At 40.6% G+C, this 25,720-nt stretch overlaps 1 protein-coding gene across 1 annotated transcript in view; it reads right to left on the bottom strand.

Annotated features, from left to right (window-relative positions):
- The window catches only part of LOC124804616 (probable E3 ubiquitin-protein ligase HERC1), a 790,356-nt gene that overhangs the window by 355,321 nt on the left and 409,315 nt on the right, over window positions 1–25,720 (bottom strand). The window contains exons 37-38 of the mRNA XM_047264817.1: window positions 22,877–23,001; window positions 7,661–7,871 (exon numbers count right to left, since the gene is read on the bottom strand). Coding sequence (XP_047120773.1) covers window positions 7,661–7,871; window positions 22,877–23,001 — 336 coding nt within the window. The remainder of the gene's footprint in view (window positions 1–7,660; window positions 7,872–22,876; window positions 23,002–25,720) is intronic.

Genomic DNA, 25,720 nt, shown 5'->3' with positions numbered 1-25,720 from the left:
ACACAGGAAGACCGCACTGCAGTTCCTTCTCTAAATCCTCACACAAACGAAAAAATGGCTGACATAGAAATAAGTGTCCAAGGAATAGAAAAGCAACTGGAATCACTCAACAGAGGAAAGTCCACTGGACCTGATGGGATACCAATTTGATTCTACACAGATTACGCGAAAGAACTTGCCCCCCTTCTAACAGCCGTGTACCGCAAGTCTCTAGAGGAACAGAAGGTTCCAAATGATTGGAAAAGAGCACAGGTAGTCCCAGTCTTCAAGAAGGGTCGTCGAGCAGATGCGCAAAACTATAGACCTATATCTCTGACGTCGATCTGTTGTAGAATTTTAGAACATGTTTTTTGCTCGAGTATCATGTCGTTTTTGGAAACCCAGAATCTACTGTGTAGGAATCAACATAGATTCCGGAAACAGCGATCGTGTGAGATCCAACTCGCTTTATTTGTTTATGAGACCCAGAAAACATTAGATACAGGCTCCCAGGTAGATGCTATTTTCCTTGACTTCCGGAAGGCGTTCGATACAGTTCCGCACTGTCGCCTGATAAACAAAGTAAGAGCCTACGGAATATCAGACCAGCTGTGTGGCTGGATTGAAGAGATTTTAGCAAACAGAATACACCTCTGGCGTGCCACAGGTGAGTGTTATGGGACCATTGCTTTTCACAATATATATAAATGACCTAGTAGATAGTGTCGGAAGTTCCATGCGGCTTTTCACGGATGATGCTGGGGTATACAGAGAAGTTGCAGCATTAGAAAATTGTAGCGAAATGCAGGAAGATCTGCAGCGGATAGGAACTTGGTGCAGGGAGTGGCAACTGACCCGTAACATACACAAATGTAATATATTGTGAATACAAAGAAAGTAGGATCCTTTATTGTATGATTATATGATAGCGGAACAAACACGGGTAGCAGTTACTTCTGTAAAATATCTGGGAGTATGTGCGCGGAACGATTTGAAGTGGAATGATCATATAAAATTAATTGCTGATAAGACGGGTACCAGGTTGAGATTCATTGGGAGATTCCTTTGAAAATGTAGTCCATCAACAAAGAAGGTGGCTTACAAAACACTCGTTCGACCTATACTTGAGTATTGCTCATCAGTGTGGGATCCGTACCAGATCGTGTTGACGGAGGAGATAGAGTAGATCGAAAGAAGAGCGGCGCGTTTCATCACAGGGTTATTTGGTAACCATGATAGCGTTACGGAGATTTTTAACTAACTCAAGTGGCAGACTCTCCAAGAGAGGCGCTCTGCATCACGGTGTAGCTTGCTCGCCAGGTTACGAGAGGGGGCGTTTCTGGATGAGGTGTCGAATATATTGCTTCCCCCTACTTATACCTCCCGAGGAGATCACGAATGTAAAATTAGGGAGATTTGAGTGCGCACGGAGGCTTTCAGACAGTCGTTCTTCCCGCGAACCATACGTGACTGGAACAGAAAAGGGAGGTAATGACAGTGGCACGTAAAGTGCCCTCCGCCACACACCATTGGGTGGCTTGCAGAGTATAAATGTAGATGTAGAACTTTCCTTTTCATAATATTGTTTTGTTCAGACTGTACTTCATTGTAGATGTAGAAATCTGCAGGACAGTTTGTTGCAAAAACTGACATGAAGAATGACTTTAAAGATTGCTTCACAGCCGATGATCAAGATAATTCAGACGATATGGTTTGCTGAGATATGGAGATGATAGGAGATGACTTCAACAACTTCGACAATGACAATGATAACATCGCAAACCATATACAGAAAAAGGATATGCTGCAGCGAGTGACAGAGCTGTGATAGGTTTCCCATAACAATGAAGACATCAGTTTGACTGCCCTGCCACTATACATCCAATACAATAACATTATTCAAACAATGGATGAAGGGCAATAGGTAGATTCCATATTCCTAAATATCTGGAAAGCATTTGACACTGTGCCCCACTGCAGACTGTTTTTGTTATTATTGTTGTTGTTGCTATGAGGTGCAAAACAGCTGAGGTCATAAGTACCCATGTCATAATTTCAAATGGCCATTTACTGGATGAAGTTGAAATGAATGCGGTAAGCACAGAGAGGTGCAGGGCTCCAATTAACAAATGACACTTACAGAAACAATAGTGCTCAATACACAGCTGGGCTAAAAGTATCTCCTCGTGATGAGAGAGGTATGAGGAAGTTTTCCAAGCCATTGGAAGGTGTTTAATTCCCCAGAGTTTGTTCCCATATACAGAAGATTATTGTTCATGCCAGAGGGACACAATGTTTCTACGTGCAGCAAAAGAGATCATATGAAGGGACAGAACAGCTAAAAGGCTAGGTAGTCAGAATGTAGCCTTGGCAGCAGCATCAATAGCTTCATTTCCTAACACTCTGGCATGACAAGGGACACACATGAACATCATGTTGCCTCCACGAAAAGGAAGCAAGTGGAGGCATTCGTAGATTCACTGTACTAAAGGGTGGCATGTGTATTGTACACAGAGGCTCTGCAGGGCACTAAGTGAATCGGTACGTAACACACAAGTGAGGAGCCTGCGCCTTTGGATGTAATGGGCAGCCTGACAGAGTGTGGAAAACACTGCAGTAAAAATCGAACACTGATCTACATGCCAGCACCTAAAATATTTGTTGCCAATGACAAAAGCACATCCAACACCATGGTGGTCTTAGAGCCATCAGCGTAGACACAGGTGCTGCCTCCAAGTTGTGTGCAAAATTCGAGAAACAGTGATAGATTGAGTCGAGAGTAGTGTCCTTGAGAAGTAAACTATGTCCACAATTAATGTGGAACTCTGCATGAAACCAAGGTGGTGAAGGGCTCTCACCCATCGGGAATGTGACAGGTAACGTAAGGTTAAGTTTCCAAAGCAGTATAGCAAGGTGAACTCCAGGAGGCAACAAAGAAGTTGTGCTCATCCCTTATTGGTGATGAATGGATTCATCAAAAGGACACACAGGATGGATGGTTGGGCACAGAGGACAGACGGCATGCATATCTGCTGAGCAGAACATCACACCAGTGGGACAGCCATAGTTCAGCATCAACTTTATAGAGGTTCATAGCTGGGATAGTGGCCAAGTGTATGCCTCAATGGTTGACAGTGTTGAAACCATACAAAACAGATGATCCTGCAGATGAGTAAATGAGACACCCATAGGCCATTTTTGATCAGATGAAGGAGTGGTATAAGCAGAGGAGGATTTTCCAATCCACTCCCCATGAAGTTCTGTTTAAAAGACGTAGGATATTCAGAGACTTGATACAGTGTGCTGGCAGATAAGATATGTGGGAGGACCAACAGAGTTTCCCATAAAGTGAGCCCAAGAGTTTCATGGTTTCAACTAATGCAAGAGCAATAGGAGCATGCTTAAGGACAGGGGAAGAAACTTCTCATACCAACACAAGATCAGACAGACAGTTTTTTCAATAGAAAAGTTATATCCATTGTTGATGCTCTGTGACTAAACACAGTCACAATATCCCTGAAGTTGTTGCTCCAGTAAACAAGTCCATTGAGAGCTGCAGCAGACCATAAAGTCATCAATGAAGAGAGAGCCTCAGATGCTTGACAGGAGATAGTTGTTGACAGGGTTAATTAAACCGTTAAAAGAATTAGTACAAAAGATCCAACTAGCTTTTTTGCTATCTCTTATAATGTGACAACACTTTGCACATGGCTGTTTATAATGAAATACAGTTCTTGTTTGTGGCCTGGCATTCCAAGACCTGGAGAGCATGTCTCCATGTGCGAATGGTGTCACAGCATTCCCCAGTCCACCAGGGAACCAGGTCATATTGCGGTAAAGAAGAGGCATAAAACAACCGGGCATCGTGATCACTATAGAAGCTGTAAGTCTGTCATGTGTGATCCCATGCTGCAAATGTCCCATTAGAGAACAGCCATATTAGATGATAAGGGCCAATTACTTCAGTGGCTGCTGAGTGCCAGATTTTGGCTGCATACTACTACAGCGTTCTGAGGCTGAAGGATCCTGTTTCATTATCTCTTCAGAGGTACCAGTAACCTCCCTGGGTTAGTATGGTGATTCGCACCGGAAAAATGGAGGTCAACTGGACATAGGAGCTGAATGGTGTCACAGTTGTATAGGATCTCCTAGATGGAGAAGGGGAAGAATATTTGTCCTTGTTCAATTTATTAGTACCCTGTGTTTGTCACACAAGGATCCAGACATTTGCTGACTTGAGGGACACAAAAAGTATCTTGTGAGTATTCCTTTTCAAATTTCTGCTCTTCTTCTTGTGGCACACGTGACTTCACTGGTGTGGGTGAAGGGTTTTTGGTGTTTTGAGAAACTGTAGTGGGTGGAGGTGAGCACGTCACCTTAGCACTAGACGATTTCAAAACCATAGCTCCGAACTGGAGGTCGCAGGTCTGCATGGCCACATCTTTCATGGTCTGTAACATAGCAAAAATGGTACTGTAACTGCTGGATAGTGGTATGCATGGCTTCCAGTTGGCTAACATTTTGCTAGTGACATTGAGCAATTGCATAAGCGAGTGCAGGACTTCAGTGGGTCTGCAATTTTGTCCACATTGTGTATGCCCGAGCCCTATTTGTTGACCCGGGTGCTTGGAGTTATGCATTACCCACTCGCCATTTACATGTCAAACATGTTAGCCAGCCTTCAAGAACACCCAGGAAGGCAGAAACAAATAAAAAGGGATATCTCAAATGCTGAAGTGGATGAAGGGTAGGAGAAGTCAGAACAATAAAGTAGAGAAAGACAAACATGAAACCCACCTACGTCTCTGATACTTTCAACAATATAAGGAATAGGAAAGATTGCTTCTCACTGAATTAAATATTGTACAGATAAGAAATGGTGATTCTCTTTCAACAAACAGAAAAATTCAGGATGTGCTCAAAGATAAACGTTGGCCAAATTGGAGTTTAAATACCATAGAAAGAGTACACAGGTGGTACTGAAGCCAAAAATCTGCTTATGGTACCCACTTCAGCAGCCGCATTCAAAAAAGTGAAGGTATACAGAAATTCTGAAGTTCTGTACAGAGTAGGGAAAGGTAAATTACTTGACGCACCTGAGCAGATGGAAATGCCTGCTTCCAAAGAAGAAAACTCGTGTCATTACTCAATTAATGGAGTGGTTTTTATTCAATTTCTCTTTATTCAGTTTCTCAGAGTCTACTATAGTAATACCAGTAAGTAGGCCACAAAAAAGGCTACATAAATAACTCACAAGATGGAATGCAAGGGATATGCAGCCATGATATCTTTGATCAACTGTGCAAAATGAAGGAATATTACAGTTTAACATCCCGTCAACAACGAAGTCATTAGAGACTGAGCACAACGCTCAGATTATGAAAGGATAGGGAAGGAAATCAGCCATGTCCTTTTCAACCGAACTGTCCCGGCATTTGTGCAGAGCAATTTAAGAAAATCACAGATAATCTAAATATGAATTGCTGGATGGGGAGTATAGTAAGTCACGTACAAACTCATGGCACTATATTTCCATTCAAGGACAGCACTGAATGTGTGCTGTACTATAAGAGGCCTCTAGCACTTTACTACTGGTTGGGCAACTGGAATTTTTTTTACTGTCTTATACGCTACTCGGGTCCTGTATTTTATGTCATGACTACTATATTTTTAAACTGCAGTTTGCACTAACAGCTCTCTGTAAACTCCTCGTTAAGCTTCAACCAACTCTTTGCAATATCTCTGTGACAAAGTAGCGGCCTCTTCACTATTTGTAAGCATTTTACCAGTTGACTCATGCACATAGCTTTCTTATAGGATTTGAAGATAATCTTCAATATTTGTCTTTTTGTAGGAAACTTGGTAGTGAATGTTGTCATCTGCAACTGCTGGACAATTAATTGTAATGTTCAAGTGAGACTATGTACTACATATTAAATGACATTCAGTCATACTGCAGAAGTAGGAGTAAAAGCAAAGACTGCTTCACCGAATGTAAATTTTGCAATTGTTCCTAAAAATGGCAGAGGTCTTAGATTAATACGGTGTGCAGACAATAACATATTTGGCCTTAATAGAGATGTTAGTTGAAGCTATTAATGTGTAAGTAGGGCAAAAATAGAGAAGAATTTGTGAGCAGGAAAATTTGGGTATATCAGAATGACAGAGGTTAGACATTAGCAGACATGTTTTTTCTTAACGCACACTACCATTAGAAAACGGAGTACAAAATTGATTTGGCAAGGGTCAAGTCAAGCTCACCTTCAGGACAATGTCGTTAGGTAGGACAATATAATCACTGCATGAATGTGTTTTAAGTTCTCAGGATTAACATTTTCTAAAGGTTAGGCAATGATTTTGAGCTTGTTTACGTGTATCAACTGTTCAATATCTCTCTTTCATGATGAGTGGTTACCTTTACACTGCTCTGTTTGTTGGAAATCAGCAGATTAGGAAGGACAAGATGAAAACTGAACACCCAGAAATGCTGCTGGTATGAAAATGCCCATTACTAATGTGATAAGAAAGTGTGAAGTGTAGTGGTATGGTTACTTAGTGAGAACTGAAAAATGTAAAACCTCAATAAAATACTTTGATGTTGAAGTATCTGGCAATATACCAAAGTGAATTCAAAGGAACCAATGCTTACATATAGTGAAATCAGATGTGACAATGAGGAGCCCGATCTGAGAAAGTGTCACGGACCGAACACTTCTATGAGGCAACAGAGTGATATAATGAAAGTTTTTTTATTATTATTTAATTAAAAACTGATTTACCTCATATAATGTAAGTTTATTTTCTCATTGATTAGTTAAACTAATATTAAACTGTGATACCCCCATACATGTTTACCTTAGTAACAAAGACAGCTGTTCTTGACATGTGTACAAAGTACACCATGCACCCACTCATGTTACAGAATTGGTTGATAGCATGCATCCTGAGACATAAATGAAATCATCAATTTGGTAATGGAGGTAAATGTGGGGAGTATAAATAGTAGAGGGTGACCAAATCTTGACTACAGAAACAGGTGCAAAAAAACGGTCAAGACTGCAGCAGTTATGCATCAATTTAAAGGCTTGCACAGAATAGAACATGGTGAGCAGCATCAAACCAGTCTATAGGCTGAAGATCACAATAACAATATACGATTTCAAATTATTGTGTGTAATCTGACTGATCTTCTTCATAAAACTATTAAAAGGAGAGATTGCTACTCATTGCAAATATGACATTTTGAGCTGCAGACAGACACAACGAAAAGACCATTACACACTGAGCTTTCAGTCAAAGTCTTCTTCAGAAAGGAAAACAAAAATAACACTCACATTCACACAAACAAGAACACCTCACACCCAAGTGACTGCTCTCTCTGGCACTCTGACCAGAATCTATCCTTTTCATAATATTGTTGACATTCCAAACTGGACTTTCCATTGTTAGATCTTATTCATAATTATTTTACATGACATCATATTTTGTTTATTCTTATGATGAATCTTACTCCTACAATCAGGAAGCAAGGTCCTTGTTAAATTTTATTTTGGCAAGGATGGAGATGTGTGTTGGTGAAAGTCAATTATAAAGACATTTTTTAAAAAGTAACCTGAGGACATAAAACTTTTAAATAAATCTCTTTCTTGAAAATACTTATCTGTTCCAATCAGTATCCTACCTGAATGCTGCTATTTGCAGTAGTGACAGGAGTATCATCTTTACTACTGGCAAGTGAACGTAGCTTTGTTTCAGTCTCTGAAATGTGCAGTACTTCTTCTGCTCTAGCCTGCATATACATACAATGAAGTACGGTGTGGACTCTTTCTACTTCCATCAGTGTTGCCACAGAGTGCAGGCGGCATGGCTGCACACACTTATCAACCATAAGTCTGCAACAAATGATCATTTGCAGAGACAAAATAGCAAACATACAACTGTCAAGCAATTACTTCTGCTCTGATGAGAACAGATGAATGTAACATATAAATAGTCTTTACAAGAAGAAGTTAGCTGGAAAGTTTATTATAAAGACAATAATTACGAATATATTTTAAAAATAATCTATCATGAACATAATATTCAGCACATGTCAAGCAAAGAGTGAAATGCTTATGTTACAGTCTTCACTATTTTCCTTTGTTTTATGTGACAATAGCATCTTCAACATTTTTACGATAGGAGTAGTGTTTACTTCCAATGTCAGTAATTTTCTCGAAACAAGAAAAAAATATTCTCAAGGTGTGATTTGTTGGCACAATGATTAGTGCCAGACTCCTCCTACACCATAGATGAATTGTTGAATAGGAATAAATAAATCTAAATGTACAATAAAGGCATTTTGTGCCATTTAAGGGAATGCGGTAGGTAACAAACATTTTAACCTTTAAAAAAATTTAAAAAATCTTGATTCATTTGTGCATTTCATATGCACTTGACACTTTCCACATCATAACAGTTACTGTGAGATTGATCAATGGAACATGTAACTAACTAACAAACTAGGAATCTAAAGGATCTGTTCAAAAAAATGGCTCCAAGCAATATGGGACTTAATGTCTGAGGTCATCAGTCCCCTAGAACTCAGAACTACTTAAACCTAACTAACCTAAGGACATCACACACACCCACGCCCAAGGTAGGATTCGAACCTGCGACCATAGCGGTCGTGCGGTTCCAGACTGAAGCGCCTAGAACAGCTCGGCCACACCGGCCAGCAAAGGATCTGTGTTATCCACAATTCACAATGTACCCCCAGTCAGTTCCAGGGTTTTTATCTGTCACTTATTGCTTTCTTCTCCGGAAGTCTTTATTGATGTGAAAAACATCAAGTTGCACCATGGTTTGGTGTCCACATTAAACTGTAGGTCCCTCTGAAACAGCTCATCAAGACAGTTCAATGGTTGAAAGAAGAAATCAGCTTACCACCTATGATAGGACATGGTCTAGCATGGCACTGTGCTGTTCAAACCATCCTTAAGGTTGACGAAAGCTGTCTTTAATACAAGAAATTACTTCTGCAAACTAAGATTAGCTGTTTCATATATCATATACTGTTTTACTAGACTCAGTTCTGAAATGTAGACTCATTCACACATTAAAGCTTAATAGCAGGCTTAACAGGCTCTGCATTGTAACAAGAACACAATTATGTTTGTCTTTACTTAAACATGTTTCACCACAGTTGTGTCATTATCAATGGCAGGATTTATTTTTATATAAAATATAATAATATAAATTTTGTGAATTTGATATCTATGGGCACTCTCTTATTGCTACCGTATTGCTTCCATTTAATGTCCATTGAAGATTCCAGTTCCACAGAATTACATTCTGGTACATACTGCATTTTCTTTACCTTTTAGAAATGATCTCTTAATTAAACATTTGTAACAACGTTTTTGTTATTCTGTGAATCATTAAACTACATATATATAATTTCAATAAAAAGAAATAAAAATCATAATATAACAATTTAAAAAATAAGATTTTTCATTTTTTAAATAAAACCAATTTTTATTTTCAATTCATTATCTGCCCTTTTGAAAACATTCATATATTGATTTTGAGTAAAACTAGATCATAATTGTTACAGCAATGATCTGTTTTTGAGTAATCTGTTCTACATTTATTTCTGGAAATGTAATGTTGCATTGTTTTCAATTTTCCGAGATGTATTTCAAAACTAAGGACTGTTTGATCATTAAAAAAATAAGCTTATTAGAAAAGATTTTTATTAACAGCAACATTTTACTACATATCTACTTTACTTTTCCACATAATCGCTGTTCACATCTGTACACTTTCTGTAATACAGCACCAACTTCTTTTAAGCCCTCTGTACAGAAGTCTGCCACCTGGTAATTGAATCAGGTGGCAATGCCATTCTTGATTTCATTGTCATTTTGAAGCCGTAGTCCACACAGACACTTTTAAAATGCAAGAAGGGGAAATAGTTGGATTATGCAAAGCTGGGACTGTACAGAGGGTGCTCAGAAAAGTTTCCAACAGAAATCTTGAATCTTCCCTTTGGTTTTAGCAGTGATGTGAGGGTTGCATTGTCATGGAGGAGGATTATGCCACATGACAGTTTCCCACATTGTTAATTTTGGATTGCACGTCTCACTTTGCTCAGCATTTCACAGTATATGTCAGCTTTAATTGTTGACCCATGGTCCATGAAATCAATCACAAGGACGCACTTTTTGTCCCAAAAAGTGGTAGCCAGCATTTTTAATTCGAGAATGGGGACTGCTTAAACTTCTTTAGATTGGGTGAACTTAAATGGTACTACTGCATTGACTGTTGTTTTGATTCTGCATTGGTGTATGATATCCACATCTTGTCACCCTTAACAATTTGGGGAAACATATCATCTCCAACTTATCTATAGCACTCCAAAAATTGTTGTGCACTATACATTCTTTTGCTCTTTGTGCTGATCAGTGAGCATTTTTGGAACCCACCTCGCACACAGTTTGTAATATTCAAGCAGTTCAGTGACAATGCTGTAAATTGAGGTTCAAGTAACATTTTGGAATTCATTAGCCAGACCACTAATCATCAGTCACCGATCACTTCGAAGCTTTTGGTTCACTTGATCAACATTGTCATTGGTCCAAATACTGCGCCTGCCACTCTGCTGTTCACTGTGAACATTTATGCAGCCATTTTGAAAATTTTGACAAGATTTTCGAACTTTCTTGTCACTCATTATTTCAGATCCATACACAACTCATAACTCACAATATATTTCAGCAGCTGAAGATCCTTTTGCCAGCAAAAATCTAATCACACTGCACTGTTCACTTCTGACGGGAGGTACGATTGTTTTGGCCATTGTGATCTGCTGTCACCGACTGGCAAATGATTACTGAATCAAACCAACAATGCAGTAGTTTCCTAAAGAGTCAGTAGACAGCACTACATTCATAAAAATTCATTCAGAGTTACCCTCTGTTAAATATTGGTCACTATGCCTTAATTTTGGAATGCATCTCATATAAATGCATACAAATCAATTTAATTTGGCAAGAAAAAGTACAGTAATAACAGACTGAAATTTTTTTAGCACAAAGCCATTCTTGCAAACACATAAAGTTCATAAGTTTTGAGACAATGATGGAAGTGGAGGATACTGGGCGAAAACATTTGAGGATCTCTTCTATAGAATGTTGTGAAAGGATTTATGCAATCATTGTTTAAGCATATATAATGAATAATGCATTTCTGTTAACAAAGGATGTATGAAGCAATGAAATTTTTGTTCAAATTGTTTCTTTTGTTATAGAAACCAAAATAACAAGCCATTATTTGAGAGAATTACTGTTCAGTGTGTTGTAAATTTTTTGTGTAATGTACACTCTGACAATTTACGAAATCACTTAGACTGCTTAGGGAATTATTCCAAGGAGTACTTCCAGGTCACTTCCGTCTGGTATAATACCATCTGCAGTTGCCAGATACTCCAATTCAGCTATTATCAATACGGTGATTTTGTTTAATGATTGGTATTTAGGCTAGTGGTTACACATATCAAAAGTAATAGCTCTTTTTGGTTACCATTACAGTTTCAGTATGTATCTGAGATAGTTTGCACCAATGGGTATGAATAAGCTAGTTAAAATATCTTTTGGAAAAAATAAAATAAAACTATTACTTTTGGACAATTTCATTCTTTAGAATGTAAGGTAAGGTAGATATAACCAGCTTAAGGGGGCAGGAGGACTAATCCACTTGGGTCATCGGTCCCTTGTTCCTATAAAACAAGTCAGTGAGGGAAAGCATAAAACAAACAAGATTTACTGCACAAAACTTGGAGAAAATAAGAAACCACAAGGACTACAGAAGGGCAACAAACACTACAATGGAAAAAAGACAAGAAAACCACAGGGAGACACAAGAAATGGGTAGAGGGGATTAAAATAAGAGAACAGATGATGGTGGCTGGCTGATCACGAGAATAAAAACGGATAAGCCAGCCACTCTGCAACACATTAAAACCTCTAGCCTAAAATCACTAGGGTAGAGAACACAGAGTGACAAACGACATGCACTAGAACTTCAATGGAACAATAACTGCCCCCCCCCCCCTTTCCCCCAATCACGTATAAAATGTAAAACTAAATCAGTCAACGAGATGTTGTCAGCTAAAGTAGGAGACTGCAACAGAATATGGGCCTCCATCAAATGGCTGGTGCATATACAATGGGGTGGGTCTTCATAGCAGAGGAAATAGCCATGGGTCACTCAAGTGTTGCCAATGAGGAGCTGGCAGAGGACCACAGAGTCCCTGCGAGAGGCCCACATGGAGGACTTCCACACATCTGTAATCCCCTTTATGGCATGCAGTTTATAGGGCATAGCTAGATTATATGATTCAATATCCCAAATTTGAAAAACCTTGCGGCATAATACCAAGTGCAGGTCAGTTTCAGAGATGCCAATCGCCAGAAGCAGTTTCCGAGTAGCCTGTTTGGCCAGCCTGGCAGCAAGCTCATTTCCTGTGATTTTGACATGTCCCGGAGGCCAGACAAACACTATTGAACAACCGGACTATTTCAGACAGACTCCCGGCTTATACAGACTCCTGGATGGTTGCACCAAAGGGTGGTGAGGGTAGCACTGGTCAGTAGCTTGTAAGCTGTTCAAGAGCACAGAATATGGCCACTAACTCAACAATGAAAACACTGCAGCCATCCAGCAAGGAGCACTGTTCAATATGTCCTGAGTGAGTGTAGGCAAAGCCAATGTGACTATCGACCATTGAGCTGTTGGTGTAGACTACTTCAGAGTCTCAGGGTGTGTCAAGAATCAAGAAAAAGAGACAGTGAACAGCTGCAAGAGTCTTTATGGCCATGCAAAAGATCCAGCTGAAGCTGCAGTCTAGGTATACACCACAGAGGTGTATGTGAATGGACCCAGAGGAGAGGTGGTAAAGGGAAGGACTCCAGTTCAAACAGAAGGGATTAGGTGCGAACAGCGATCATAATCCCTGACCTGGGCTGCAGGTGTGGGAGATAGACTGCTGTCGTTGGGAAAATGAGATGGTAATTTGGATGCTCAGAAGAGCTACAAATACGCACGACATAACTGACGAACAGCTGTTGGCACCTGATCTGCAACGGAGGGACCCCAGCCTCCACCAGTAGGCTGATCACTGGACTCATCATAAAAGCTTCTTCCACTATTCGAACACCACAGTGGTGCACTGTGTCTAGTAACAACAATGCTGAGGGCGCTGCTGAACCATAAACAAGACTCCCATATTCAAGGTGGGACTGAACAGGGGCTTTGTACAGCCAAAGCTGTGTAGAGCAATCTGCACCCCAGTTGGTGTTGCTCAGGCAGCGGAGAGCATTACGGTGTTTCTCAGCACTTCCGCTTGAGCTGATGAAGATGAGGAAGCCAAGTAAATTGGGTGTCAAAAGCAGTCCTAAGAATCGAGAGGTCTCCACTACAGTGAATAGATCATCATCAAGGTAAAGTTCTGGTTCCTGTTGAATGATACGGCACTGACCGCAGTGCATGAAGCATGACTCAACGGCTGAAAACTGGAATCTGTGTGTTAGAGCCCATGACTGCAACTTGTGGATGGTTTCCTGTAGCCGCCACTCAGCAGCACCAGTACTGGAGGAGCAGTAGGAAATGCAAAAGTCGTCTGCATACAGAGAACATGAGAAGGGTGGCTCCACAGCTGGGCGGCTCCGCAGCTGCTGCTACATCATTAATGGCTGCTAAAAATAAAGTGACACTCAATACAGAGCCCTGTGGGACCCCATTCTTCTGGATATGGGGGAACCTGTGGGAAGCATAAACTTGGACACAGAAATTACGGAGTGACATGAAGTTTAGGATAAACATCGGGAGTGGGCCCCAGAGACTCCACTCACGTAAAGTGGCAAGGATATGGTGTCACATGGTCATGTTGTAGGCTTTTTTTAAATCAAAAATGACAACTACCAGGTGTTGGTGTCTGGAAAAGACTGTTCAGATGGCAGACTCGAGGGACACTACTAGGTTATCACCAGTAGAGTGACCCTGGTGGAAACTGCCTTGGCACGGAGCCAGTAGGCCCTGTGACTCCAGGAGCCAACACAACCGCCGACTCACCATACATTCTAGCAGCTTACAAAGAATGTTGATGAGGTTGATGGGCCAACAGCTATTCACATCAAGCGGATTTTTACCAGGTCTGAGCACTGGAATGAAGGTGTTTTCCCCCATTGTGATGGGAATACGCCATCACTCCAGATGCGGTTGAAGATGACGAGGATATGTTGTTGGTAGCCCGACAAGAGATGTTTAATCATCTGAGTGTGTACGTGATCTAGCTCAGGAGTTTTATTGGGACAATGTGCAAGAACGCACAGCAGCTACCACTCAGTAACTGGAGTGTTATATGGTTCACCGTGGCGTCTAGTGAACAAGAGGAGTCTTCCTTCCATCTGCCATTTGAGGGTACGAATTGCTGGGAGGTAATACTCTGATGCAGAGGCCCAAGCACAACAATGCTCAGCAATGTGCTCGGCACTTGTGTTAGCTTTGGTAAATAGTCAGCGTCAGTAGATAGTTGGCGCCAGTAAGTAACGCTAAATTGTTGGAAATGCCAGGGACACATGTTGAGTTCCAGTACCCAAAGATGCATCTGATCTTCACCCAGATTTGTGAAGGAGACATATGTGACCCAACGGTTGTGACATACTTCTGCCAACACTCTTGTTTCTGTCTTTTTAAGAGCTGGCGAACACAGCCATGGAGCCATTTAAAACCTATTATTAGGTGCTCCAGTGATGGGTGCTTCTTATGTCACTGTAGAGCTGCCTATGCTCTTTAATGGCCTCAGCAATTCAGCAATTTTTGATGACCACCAAGTTAATGTCTTTCACTGGGCGGGGGGGGGGGGGGGGGGGGGGGGGTGCCCTGAAGAATGTGGGATCGCGTTTTCCACGGCAGAAACGATCACTGTGGTTACTCTCTAGACCACCACATTGATGTTACCATGTGGGGGAGATTCAACAGTGATGGTAGATGTGAAAGCTTCCCAGTCTGCCTTGTTTAAAGCCCATCTGGGTAGGTGCCTGTGGGGAATGATGCTGGGGGAGCAACAGGAAGATGGGGAAATGTTCACTACCACACAAGTCGTCATGGACTCTCCAGTGAACAGATGGGAGAATTCCTGGGTTGCAAAGTGATAATTCGATTGCCGAGTAAGCACCATGAGCCACACTGAAATGTGTGGGGCCCCAGTATTTATAAGGAAGAGGTCTAGTTGAGACAGTAATTCTCAACATCTCTACCTTGGTCAGTAATCATGGTGCCACCCTACAAGGGGTTATGGGCATTAAAATCTCCCAATAGTGGAAAAGGTTTGGGAAGTTGATTAATCAGTGCAGCTGATATGTTCAGGGATACTGCAACATCTGGAGGAAGATATGCATTGTCCTTATGCTGACAGCCACAGTTTCGAGAGGAATTTGAGGGAGGCACAGGTTTGCTACATACAAAGTTCAGGACGTAGATGCATACTCCACCTGATGCACTATTATATTCACTAACGTTTTTGTAATATCCCCTATAGCTGCAAAGGGCAAGGGTCCGCATTGCCAGGTACAAGGTTTCCTTGAGAGCAATGCAGAAAGTATGTGTAAAGCTTAACAGTTGTCATAGCTCTACCAGGTGGTTGATTAAACTGCCGCAATTCCATTGGAGAATGATGTTGTCTGGAGGCTAGGAAAGCATGGAGGGACCAAGGAGGCAGTTTATGCCTCAGGGTCACCTGCTGCTACCGACTGAGTACTTTTGTGATTTATATCCATTGGGTCTGAGGGTCCGTTAAGATGTAGGTCCTTTGGGGATCCCACCTCATCCTCAGGTGCAGAACTTGAAGGTAGCGGTGGTGTGTGGGCCATGGCAATTTCTTTTTTCTTAGGCGTCTTTTTCTTTTTGGATATCTCTCACTGCTCCTTGAGCTTCTCTGGCTGGGAGGGCTTCACTGATTCAGTCTCAGGGGCTGAGGAGGATCTTGAAGCCTGTGGGTTCTTCAGCCTCTGGCAGGTGTGCTCTTTCCCACTGGTAGGAACCGGGGGGAACTGGGGAAGAGAGTGACCCAAAGGACCTCCTCCTAACGAGAAGAGCTGAAGAAGACTGATGCTTCTCCAGCAGAGAAATGGGAACTGATGTCCCTGATGGTTGGGAGGGTATTGCTCCCAAAGTAGGTGTTGCAGGAGCAACAGGGATAGGAGTGTCGTCGCCCCCCCCCCCCCCTCCCTGCCCCGCTCCAGCAAGGGAGCAGATGTAGTCTTGCGGACCTGAGCGCCAACTACAAATGGCAGAGCTCATGGGGCTGGAACTGTTGTTGTAGCTGTGGCATAAGACCATGTCATGCGCACAGGGTTTAGCTTTTCAAATTTACTCTTAGCCTCTGTGTAGCTTAGTTGGTCCAGGACCTTGTATTCCATGATTTTCCTTTCTTTCTGGAGAATGCTGCAGGGTGCTTGCAGCAGTTGACACAGATAGGAGGTGGGATACATGGAGTATTGGGATGTGATGGATGTCCAAAATACCATCAACTTGACTTCTTGGGTAATGTGCCACCCTCAAGGGCCAAGATGAAGGTACTGGTGGCAACCTGATTATCCTTCGGGCCCCTATGGATGCACTGGACAGAATGAACACAATATCACTCTAACCTGGTCTGCAACTCGTCATTGGACTGCAAAAGAGGCCCCTGTGGAATATAATATCCTGGACCATATTTAAGCTCATAGGGGACATGATGGAAACAGAAACATCCCCCAGCTTGTTACAGGTGAGTAATGCCCACGACTGGGCAGCGGATGCTGTTTTTATTAGGACTGACCCAGATCGCATTTTTGACAATCCCTCTACCTCCTGAAACTTGTCCTCTAAATGATGCATAAAAAACTGAGGTTTCATCAACAGGAAAGATTACCCATCAGCTCTCGTACATACTAGGTACTGGGGCGAATAAGGTTTGCTTCTACCCGTAACCTGGTGTACCTCCCATGGTGTACGCATGGAGATGAATAATTGGTGGTGATAATTCCTTGCACTGAACTGGGAAATTGAGCACTTAGAGACTGCTAGTGTTTGACCACCAGCAAGAGAAGATGTAATCCGCTTTATGACAGCTCATTTGCCCTGTGCCACCCATTTTGACCAGGGGAGGTACCAAGGACATACATGGACAATCATTTTTCCCTTGCTCCATTTCACCATACGGTGGCTTGTGGAGTATGATGTAAATGTAGAAATAGCCTGAATTTTAGTAGGCACTTGGGAAGATAGTTGCTTTTGAATTTGGCACAATGCTCAACAATGCTATTCTTATTATGAAGACAAATTGCATGTATGATTACAAGGTCCTCAGAGAGCTTGCAGAATGATACATTGCCCAGATGTAGCATCCACAACCAGTATCACTAAAAGTAACAGTAGTGACAGCCCTTTTGAAGAGTCTTCTATGGGCTTTTGATGGAAAGGCAGTCAATGAAGGACTGACACACATTGGATTCTGGGAGGTACGTAGCTCTTAAGATGTATAATCAAACAAAACAAAGTCAGCCATTCCTCTTCATCTTGCCCATGAAGAATGCCAGGAGCGGAAACCACACGACACCATTGGTTCCCAACCTGGTAATAAATCATCTCATGAGGAGTAAAATAAAATTGTCTGAGGGGTAAAAACCAAGGGGGTTTGACTGCGTTTCAGTCCTAAAAGCACATTATTTTTACAAGATCTATGTTCATTATTTAATACGACTGTAACACCGATTACATATGTTACCAATAATTTTTTTTTTTCCTCCTAAATACGAGGGCTATCCACAAAGTACATTACGTTTTGGAATCAAAAATAAATAAAGTATTGGAAATTTTTTTAAATATATACAGATGAAAGCCACACTTAAATACTACATTTCTACATAGTTGCCATTTAAATTAAGACACTTATCGTAGCGATGGACGAGTTTGGAAATTCCTTCGTCGTAAAATTCAGCCGCCTGCGCCTTCAACCACATGGTTACCTCTTCTTGAAGCTGTGCGTCGTCATCAAAACACTGCATAGCCAACCACTCCTTCATTGCTGGGAATAAGTGGAAGTCGCTTGGTGCCAGGTCGGAACTGTACGGCGGATGAGGAAACAACTCCCACTTAAAAGTTTCGAGAACTTCACGAGTGGCATTTGCCATGTGGGTCCAGGCGTTGTCGTGAATCAGCAAGATCTTTGAGCCCAACTTTCCCCTGCGCTTGTTTTGTATTGCTCTTCTGAGGTTGTGCAGAGTTTGGCAATACCTTTGAGAGTTTATTGTAGTGCCTCTTTCCAGGAAATCCACAAAAATCACACCTTTTCTGTCCCAAACGACAGTCGCCACGTGGTTGAAGGCGCAGGTGGCCGAATTTTACGACGAAGGAATTTCCAAGTTCATCCATCGCTACGATAAGTGCCTTAATTTAAATGGCAACTATATAGAAAAGTAGTATTTAAGTGTGGCTTTCATCTGTATATAATAAAAAAAATTTCCAATACTTTATTTATATTTAATTCCAAAACATAATGTACTTTGTGGATGTTGTTGTTGTGGTCTTCAGTCCTGAGACTGGTTTGATGCAGCTTTCCATGCTACTCTATCCTGTGCAAGCTTCTTCATCTCCCAGTACCTACTGCAACCTACATCCTTCTGAATCTGCTTGGTGTATTCATCTCTTGGTCTCCCTCTACGATGTTTACCCTCCACGCTGCCCTTCAATACTAAATTGGTGATCCCTTGATGCCTCAGAACATGTCCTACTAACCGATCCCTTCTTCTAGTCAAGTTGTGCCACAAACTTCTCTTCTCCCCAATTCTATTCAACACCTCCTCATTAGTTATGTGATCTACCCATCTGCTCTTCAGCATTCTTCTGTAGCACCACATTTCAAAAGCTTCTATTCTCTTCTTGTCTAAACTATTTATCGTCCATGTTTCACTTCTACACATGGCTACATTCCATACAAATACTTTCAGAAACGACTTCCTGACACTTAAATCTATACTCGATGTTAACAAATTTCTCTTCTTCAGAAACGCTTTCCTTCCCATTGCCAGTCTACATTTTATATCCTTTGTGGATAGCCCTCGTAATAGCATTAATGTCTGACTAATGTGGTGGATGTCATAGCTTGTGGAATAAAAGTGTAAACAATATATTTCTCACGTAGTTATCCAATACAAGCATACTTCCTGCTCTGTACCATGCATCTGTGACAGTAAAATTAATAAGACTACATATATGTCACATATGCTTAAATATATCATGAAAATGCTTTCTCTGAGCTGTAGGTAGTTCCTGCAATGGACGAGAAATTCATTTTGCAACAGATAAATGAACTAACAGACAGCACAATACAACAGTTATTATGTAATGGATACCACAATGCTGTAGACACTACACAGTACCATCATCATCATCATCATCATCATTGTTGTTGTTGTTGTTAGTGGCAATGGTCAGGTACAAGGCATTGACAGCTTGAAGTCTTCCAATTTTGCCACTTTATAAGAAACTAAGAAATCCAGCTATTACGTGATTTAAAAATAGTAAGTATAATGCACACATTTTAGTTTAATAGATTTTAAATTGGTGGGCAGGGTGCGAGCAAGGCACGTGCCACTAGGGAGAGGAATGGTGCAGCAGAGTTTTCTGTAACAAGTGTCTACCCTCAATATGGATAGTTGGCTCTGTTTCATGAGAAGAAACTACACATAGCTCTTGCTAGGCACTGAGAACTGCTTAATGTTTCTATATAAAAAAAACTGTTATAAGCAAGTGGTACCAACTGTCTCACTGACTTAGCAGTTCATGGTTTATAAAATAGATACAAAAACTACATATCACTTATCTTTCAGTACATACAAATAAAAGTGTTCAACTAAGATTCTTTTTCATTCTAAAGTTTTGTTAGGTACTAATGTTGGTATTGGCGGTGGTGGTGGTGGCGGTGTTATTAGTTAATTCCTGCTTACAATCAGGAGTAATGGTCTTAGATAGGTTGGAAACCACTGCACTAGAATGTATCAGAATCTTTCTGTTGAAGAATGTACTCAGCTTCTCTATACAGATGGAGCTTCTCCCCAAGAAGTGAAAAATATTCCCCAGTCACATTTGCGAGCAAAAAGGTGAACAGACTGTACGTGATGGTGGTGGTGGGCCTCATGGGCAAAGTCAGTTTGGCTGATAGATCTTTTCAGACCTAAAGCAAGCCAAGACAATCACCAAATGTAAAAACTAAGCCTGCATCCACTGGCTCATATTCTCACTGTTGCCTAAAGCACAACATTCTTCTATGGCAGGCTTAATTTGCCTCGGCCTCATACTTGATCACAGTGATGATGGTGAAGCATGATCAAATTTAAGGGCAAGAGGTGACAGCACAAATCTACTTAAATAACAGTCAACTAAGGACCCAAACAGATACATTGTTTCATAGAAGCTCATTGTAAATGTACAAAAAGGCTCACAACAGTTAACAAATTTGAAGGCTCTGAAATGAGTGGCAAATAAGCTATAGTTGTAGAGAATCAATCATTAAGGGCCTGACTGACAGTGCTCAGTCCGTAAATAAAAGCCACTCACAAGCAATCATGGAACATAGATGGATGTAATTTTAAAAATGAGGGCAAACTGTGACTCACCACTAGCTTTGGACACTACTTAAAAACTCAGCACTCATAGAAACAGCTGTCTGACCACATAGAGAGGTTTTTTTTTTCCAGGCAACCTAATTTTGTTAATTTTGATAGCTTGGGGACGGATGCTCAGACCAGTTAGGTTACCAAACACTGATGCCACAACAGTCTGCCTTGTGTTCCCAAGTGCCAGGCACCATTCAAGTTCCCACAAGTGCTTTTTCCAATGATAAAGCCATCTTGGAAAAAATTAATAACCTCTTCATGGACTGGAATAATGATTCACGAACTGTACAGAATAATACCTCTACACCCATGACTGTCTATTTAATATCTCTTGTCTGCCCTAGCAGCACACACAAAATAGAAAATAAAAATAAGTGCTCAGTAATGAATTGAAATTTATGCACTATTTCTGGCCTCCTCAATGGCTTCCAATCCTTTAATTATCCTAATTATCATTTGTCTATTAAATTTTGTCAGTCACAGAAAGTGTGACAGGTGCTGTGGTAGTTTAACAGGTAGAGCACTTGACTCTGACCCTGGATGTCCTGAGTTCAAATGCGGGTAGGGGAAGGGATTTTTTTCTCTTTACAGTCCCCCCAGGACAGTACCAGGTCCACTCAGGCAGCTGTTAAAATGAGTACCAGGCTATATCCTGGGGGTAAATAGTGGCCAGAATGAGGGGCTTGCTACAATTTCTCCTTCTAGTGCCACGACGGAAAGAAGGGCTGCACTTCATGGGCAGTCAGGATGACACTCCAGTCACAGGCTTGTGACACAGACTTCAACTTCTTTTTTACAGAGGCTGACATCATACAAACACAAGAATTTCATCATCTATGAGCTGCCTTTAACGTTTCTGCCACTTTTGAATACTCAGGTTTTGTGAATTTTCTTGTAACAGTTGCTTTTCCTCAAAAACTTTCTTCTCTTTTGACAGAAAAGATGGATGTATTTCTGAAAGTTAATGATTTCACCTGTATGCATATCCATGTGCTGCTGCTTGGTGAGTAGGTAAGTGGTAAATAAGATTGTTCGTGTTGTCATATGGAAATGGAGTGAAATGCTACTGACTTTTATATTGACTACAGCTGGTTTTATTTTGTAAATTGCCACAGATTGTAGGAAAGGGTCTATTACTTTTAATAAAAAAGTGTCTTCAATGACTTCTGTGAATAGTTGCAGCAATAAATCATACTTATGCTGATTAAGCTCTAAGTCTGCGATGATATATGAGAATAAATACCACTTGCCAGCACATATCATACATCGCCTCCCATGGTTTTCAACATACTCGTTCCTTGCCTTTGGTGTACATACAAATTACTGTGACTCATCAGTCCAGGCAACCCTTTTCCTTGCTACTAGCATACACTGTATGTGTTTCTGTGTCCGTGACAATCTCTGTGCATTGTGACAAGCTAAGAGCTGGGGTGTGGTATCTGTATCCCGCAACAAAAAAGTGGCTCTGACTGGTATGGCTGCTGATCACTTGATACTGTTGTTGTTCAGCACTGAATTGCTAAGTTATTTGCAGCACTTTGCTGAAGCTCAGTTATCCAATCAATGTTGATGCCTATTATCTCCAAACTGAATTACTCATGGAATGTCTTTGTCACAGCAAAACAGGAAGAGACCAGTAACTGCTTCACATCAAAAATTGGATGTTCCATTTTCTTGGCTCCCATGATCTGATTACTATCAGAGGCACTAACCTGCAAGCCTCACCTATCCAACAACAGTCAGTACAAGATTTCATGATGTCACAGCCATATGGCACACTAAATTATTGCATTCACTGTGGTAACAGGAGCACTATCTCAACAACACAGCACTAATACAGTTTTACATCATTGCATCAGAAGTACATTTTAAATTTAACCAATGTATTAAATTAGTTATGAATGCTTTGACATCCTTTTGGTAAATAAGTAAGCAAATATAAATAATCTTTTATAATTCTCAAAGTTGCAATAAATACTAAAGCACCAAAAAATTAAGTCAGAGAGATGAAACAGAAATAATATGCAAATGAAATACACAGTCAGAGCAATTACTGCTTCCAGATTTTGAAAAATATATCAGATAATATTACAACTGATAAGATAGCATTTGCACCCAACTGTCTATGATGAGTTTCTCTAAATTTTTAGCTCTTCGCAGCTATGCATCATCTTCTTGGCTCATTCTTTTTGCTTTACCTCATGATATTCTTAAGCACTTCTGCAAGATCCTTGTCTTCCGGTAGTACAGCTTCATCTTTAGCATCATTTTTTGTTTCTTCTACCAAACTGTTACACTCTCTTAATTCTTTCTTGTCTGTTTCCTAAAATTAAACCAACAATAGTAAACATGAAATACAGACTGTTACTTTCGCTAGTTTATATTTAAAAAAAAAAACTACAAAACGAAAGTTATTTAATATGCTATATGTAAAGCGCACAAAAGGTATGTAATTTTTTTATTTTGGAAATGCTACTCAAAGGCCTGAATTTAGGGCACGCTGTATAAGTCAGTTATGGAGCTTTTATTAGTGGTTTTGTGTGTGTGTGCGTGTGTGTGTGTGTGTGTGTGTGTGTGTGGTGTCATCTATTTTTGACAAAGGCCTTGTAGGCCGAAAGCTTCTATCTTTCATAATATTGTTACATCCACTATTAAATATTCTGTAAGTATTTCCTGGAGGCAACTTTCCAAAATGATAATCCTAACAAGGTTCTAATGCCATATCCTTCTGTGTACCTGATATGTACAGTGACACAATAAGTCAACCACAAAAAACCAGTTCAGAGTCAATCTTTAACAACTAAGTCATACTGCTAGTTCTTTTACTTCCTTTGTTCATGCTCGGAAAGAACAAATCCATTATCATTTTCTAGCTTCCATGCTGATGGAAGAAAGTCAGGATGTCAGCAGATAAGGAATTCATGTAAAAAATTTCAAATAAATTATGTACAATGAAATGGGGATATACACATGATTAACAGTTTTACCGGGTTCTTTATGAGGGGATGACACAGATTTTGTATTTAGATTAATCATGTATCTCTGAATGTTCTTGCATATGAAGCTTTTTGACTCTCAAATGTATGTGAATTTTGTTTCAATAAATACAAATAAAATGAAAAAGAAGGAAACAAAAATACAATGGAAACTCCAAGTAGGAATATTAACTACAGATTGCTACTTACCACAAATAAGACATGTTAGGTTGCAGACAGGCACACATAGAGCTTTCAGCCATAGCTTTCAGCAGTAAGGACACACACACACACACACACACACACACACACACACACACACACACACACAAGCAATCACACCTCACCTCATGCAAACATGACCACCAACTCAGTCGTGTGTGTGTGAGATGTGCTTGCATATGTGTGTGTGTGTGTGTGTGTGTGTGTGTGTGTGTGTGTGTGTGTGTGTGTCTTTACTGATAAAGGCTGCGGATGAAAGCTTCATGTTAGTTCTTTTAAGTGTACCTATCTGCAACTTAATGTGTCTTCTTTATGGTAAGTAGCAATCTGTCTTTTCCTACACTGTTGAAATAAAATACATATTTATTCCAGATACATGAAGTATGCTTTTCAGAATTCTTACAATATCCAAAACAAGTGCCTACGCAAACTGTTTTTTATTTTATTTTATTTTTTTTATTTTTATTTATTTATTTTTATTATTATTATTCTCATTCATCATTTCGCCATTCTGCACATGTAAAAGGTCAAGATGTAAGATCTGCCATATGCATCTACTCACCACCTCCTGCTCCTCGTACACATAGTTCTGGTTTAGAATTACAAATTATTTAGGAACAAAGGGGATGACTCACCCAAAGGCAGAGGCACTGCATTGTCGATAGATACACAAACAAAAGGAACAGAGCTTGGCTAGGTTTTGGAATGCATTTCCTTTTTCAAGCTTCTAGGAAAAATATGACACACACTCATTCACATGCACATGCCTGTCTCCATGATTTTGATCAGTCGCACTTGCATGTGAGTGAGTGTGTGTCATGTTTTTCCTATAAGCTGGAAAAAGAAATTGCAGTCCAAAAGCTAACCATGCTCTGTGCTTCCTGTCTGTGTACTTATCGATGAAGCAGCACTTCTGCCTTTCGGTGAGTCATCTCCTGTATCCTACATAATTCATATTTCTTACTCTCAGTATCCATTCTTTCTCTTCTCTCCTGTGTTTATGCATAGCCTTCCAAGACCGCACATGCTCTAACTTCCGAGCCACACTGTATCAACAACCTTGTCCACAAACAACAGATGGCAAATTGCCCACGTGGATTGTCAGTGCAGCATTTGATTCGCCAAATTCTTCCCACTAATCATTATGGTCATTCCTACTGATGACATTTCCTCCCTCAACATAGCATATTTTCATATTTTACTTTCCACAAGTGAACCTCAACCTGATCAATCCCCATTTCCTCCATTCCAATACACACATAGTACCCTACCTCATCCATTCCTTTTCTACCACTTCTTATGAGTTTGTGCAGATTTGTACATACTTTCACACACTTTAACACATTCTTACATATTTGTGTGTATTTCTCTGTATTTGTGCATATTTTTACATATCTGTGTATGTTTTTGCACATCTTTACATATTTTCATATGCGTTTTCTGTTATTCAGCGCCCCTCACAACCAAAACCTTCATTTTCCCATTTCTATGTCATTCCCGTTTCCCCTATGCCATTCCTGTCACAATGTTCCACTGCTCTATCTTTCTGCACCAGTTCAAAAAATATTCCATTCAATGGTTAAAACCCACTCCTGCATCCTATTCCTGAAATGCTGACTAGACCATGGAATCCCCCTGCCCCCAACAGCCTAACCATTAAAATTCCTTTCTTTGGTTGGTTGGTTGATTCAGGGGAGGGAACCAAACAGTCAGATCATTGGTCCCATCAATTATGGAAGGATGTGGAAGGAAGCCAGCCATGCCGATTTCAAAGGAACCACCCCCACATTTGCTTGAGGCGATTTAGGGAAATCACAGAAAACCTTAATCAGGATGGCTGGATGC

Source organism: Schistocerca piceifrons, chromosome 7 (genome assembly GCF_021461385.2).
Source record: "Schistocerca piceifrons isolate TAMUIC-IGC-003096 chromosome 7, iqSchPice1.1, whole genome shotgun sequence".
In the NCBI taxonomy this organism is placed as follows: Eukaryota; Metazoa; Arthropoda; class Insecta; order Orthoptera; family Acrididae; genus Schistocerca; species Schistocerca piceifrons.
The sequence above is the reverse complement of the archived record's forward strand: the minus strand, read 5'-3'. Positions and strand labels throughout refer to the sequence as shown.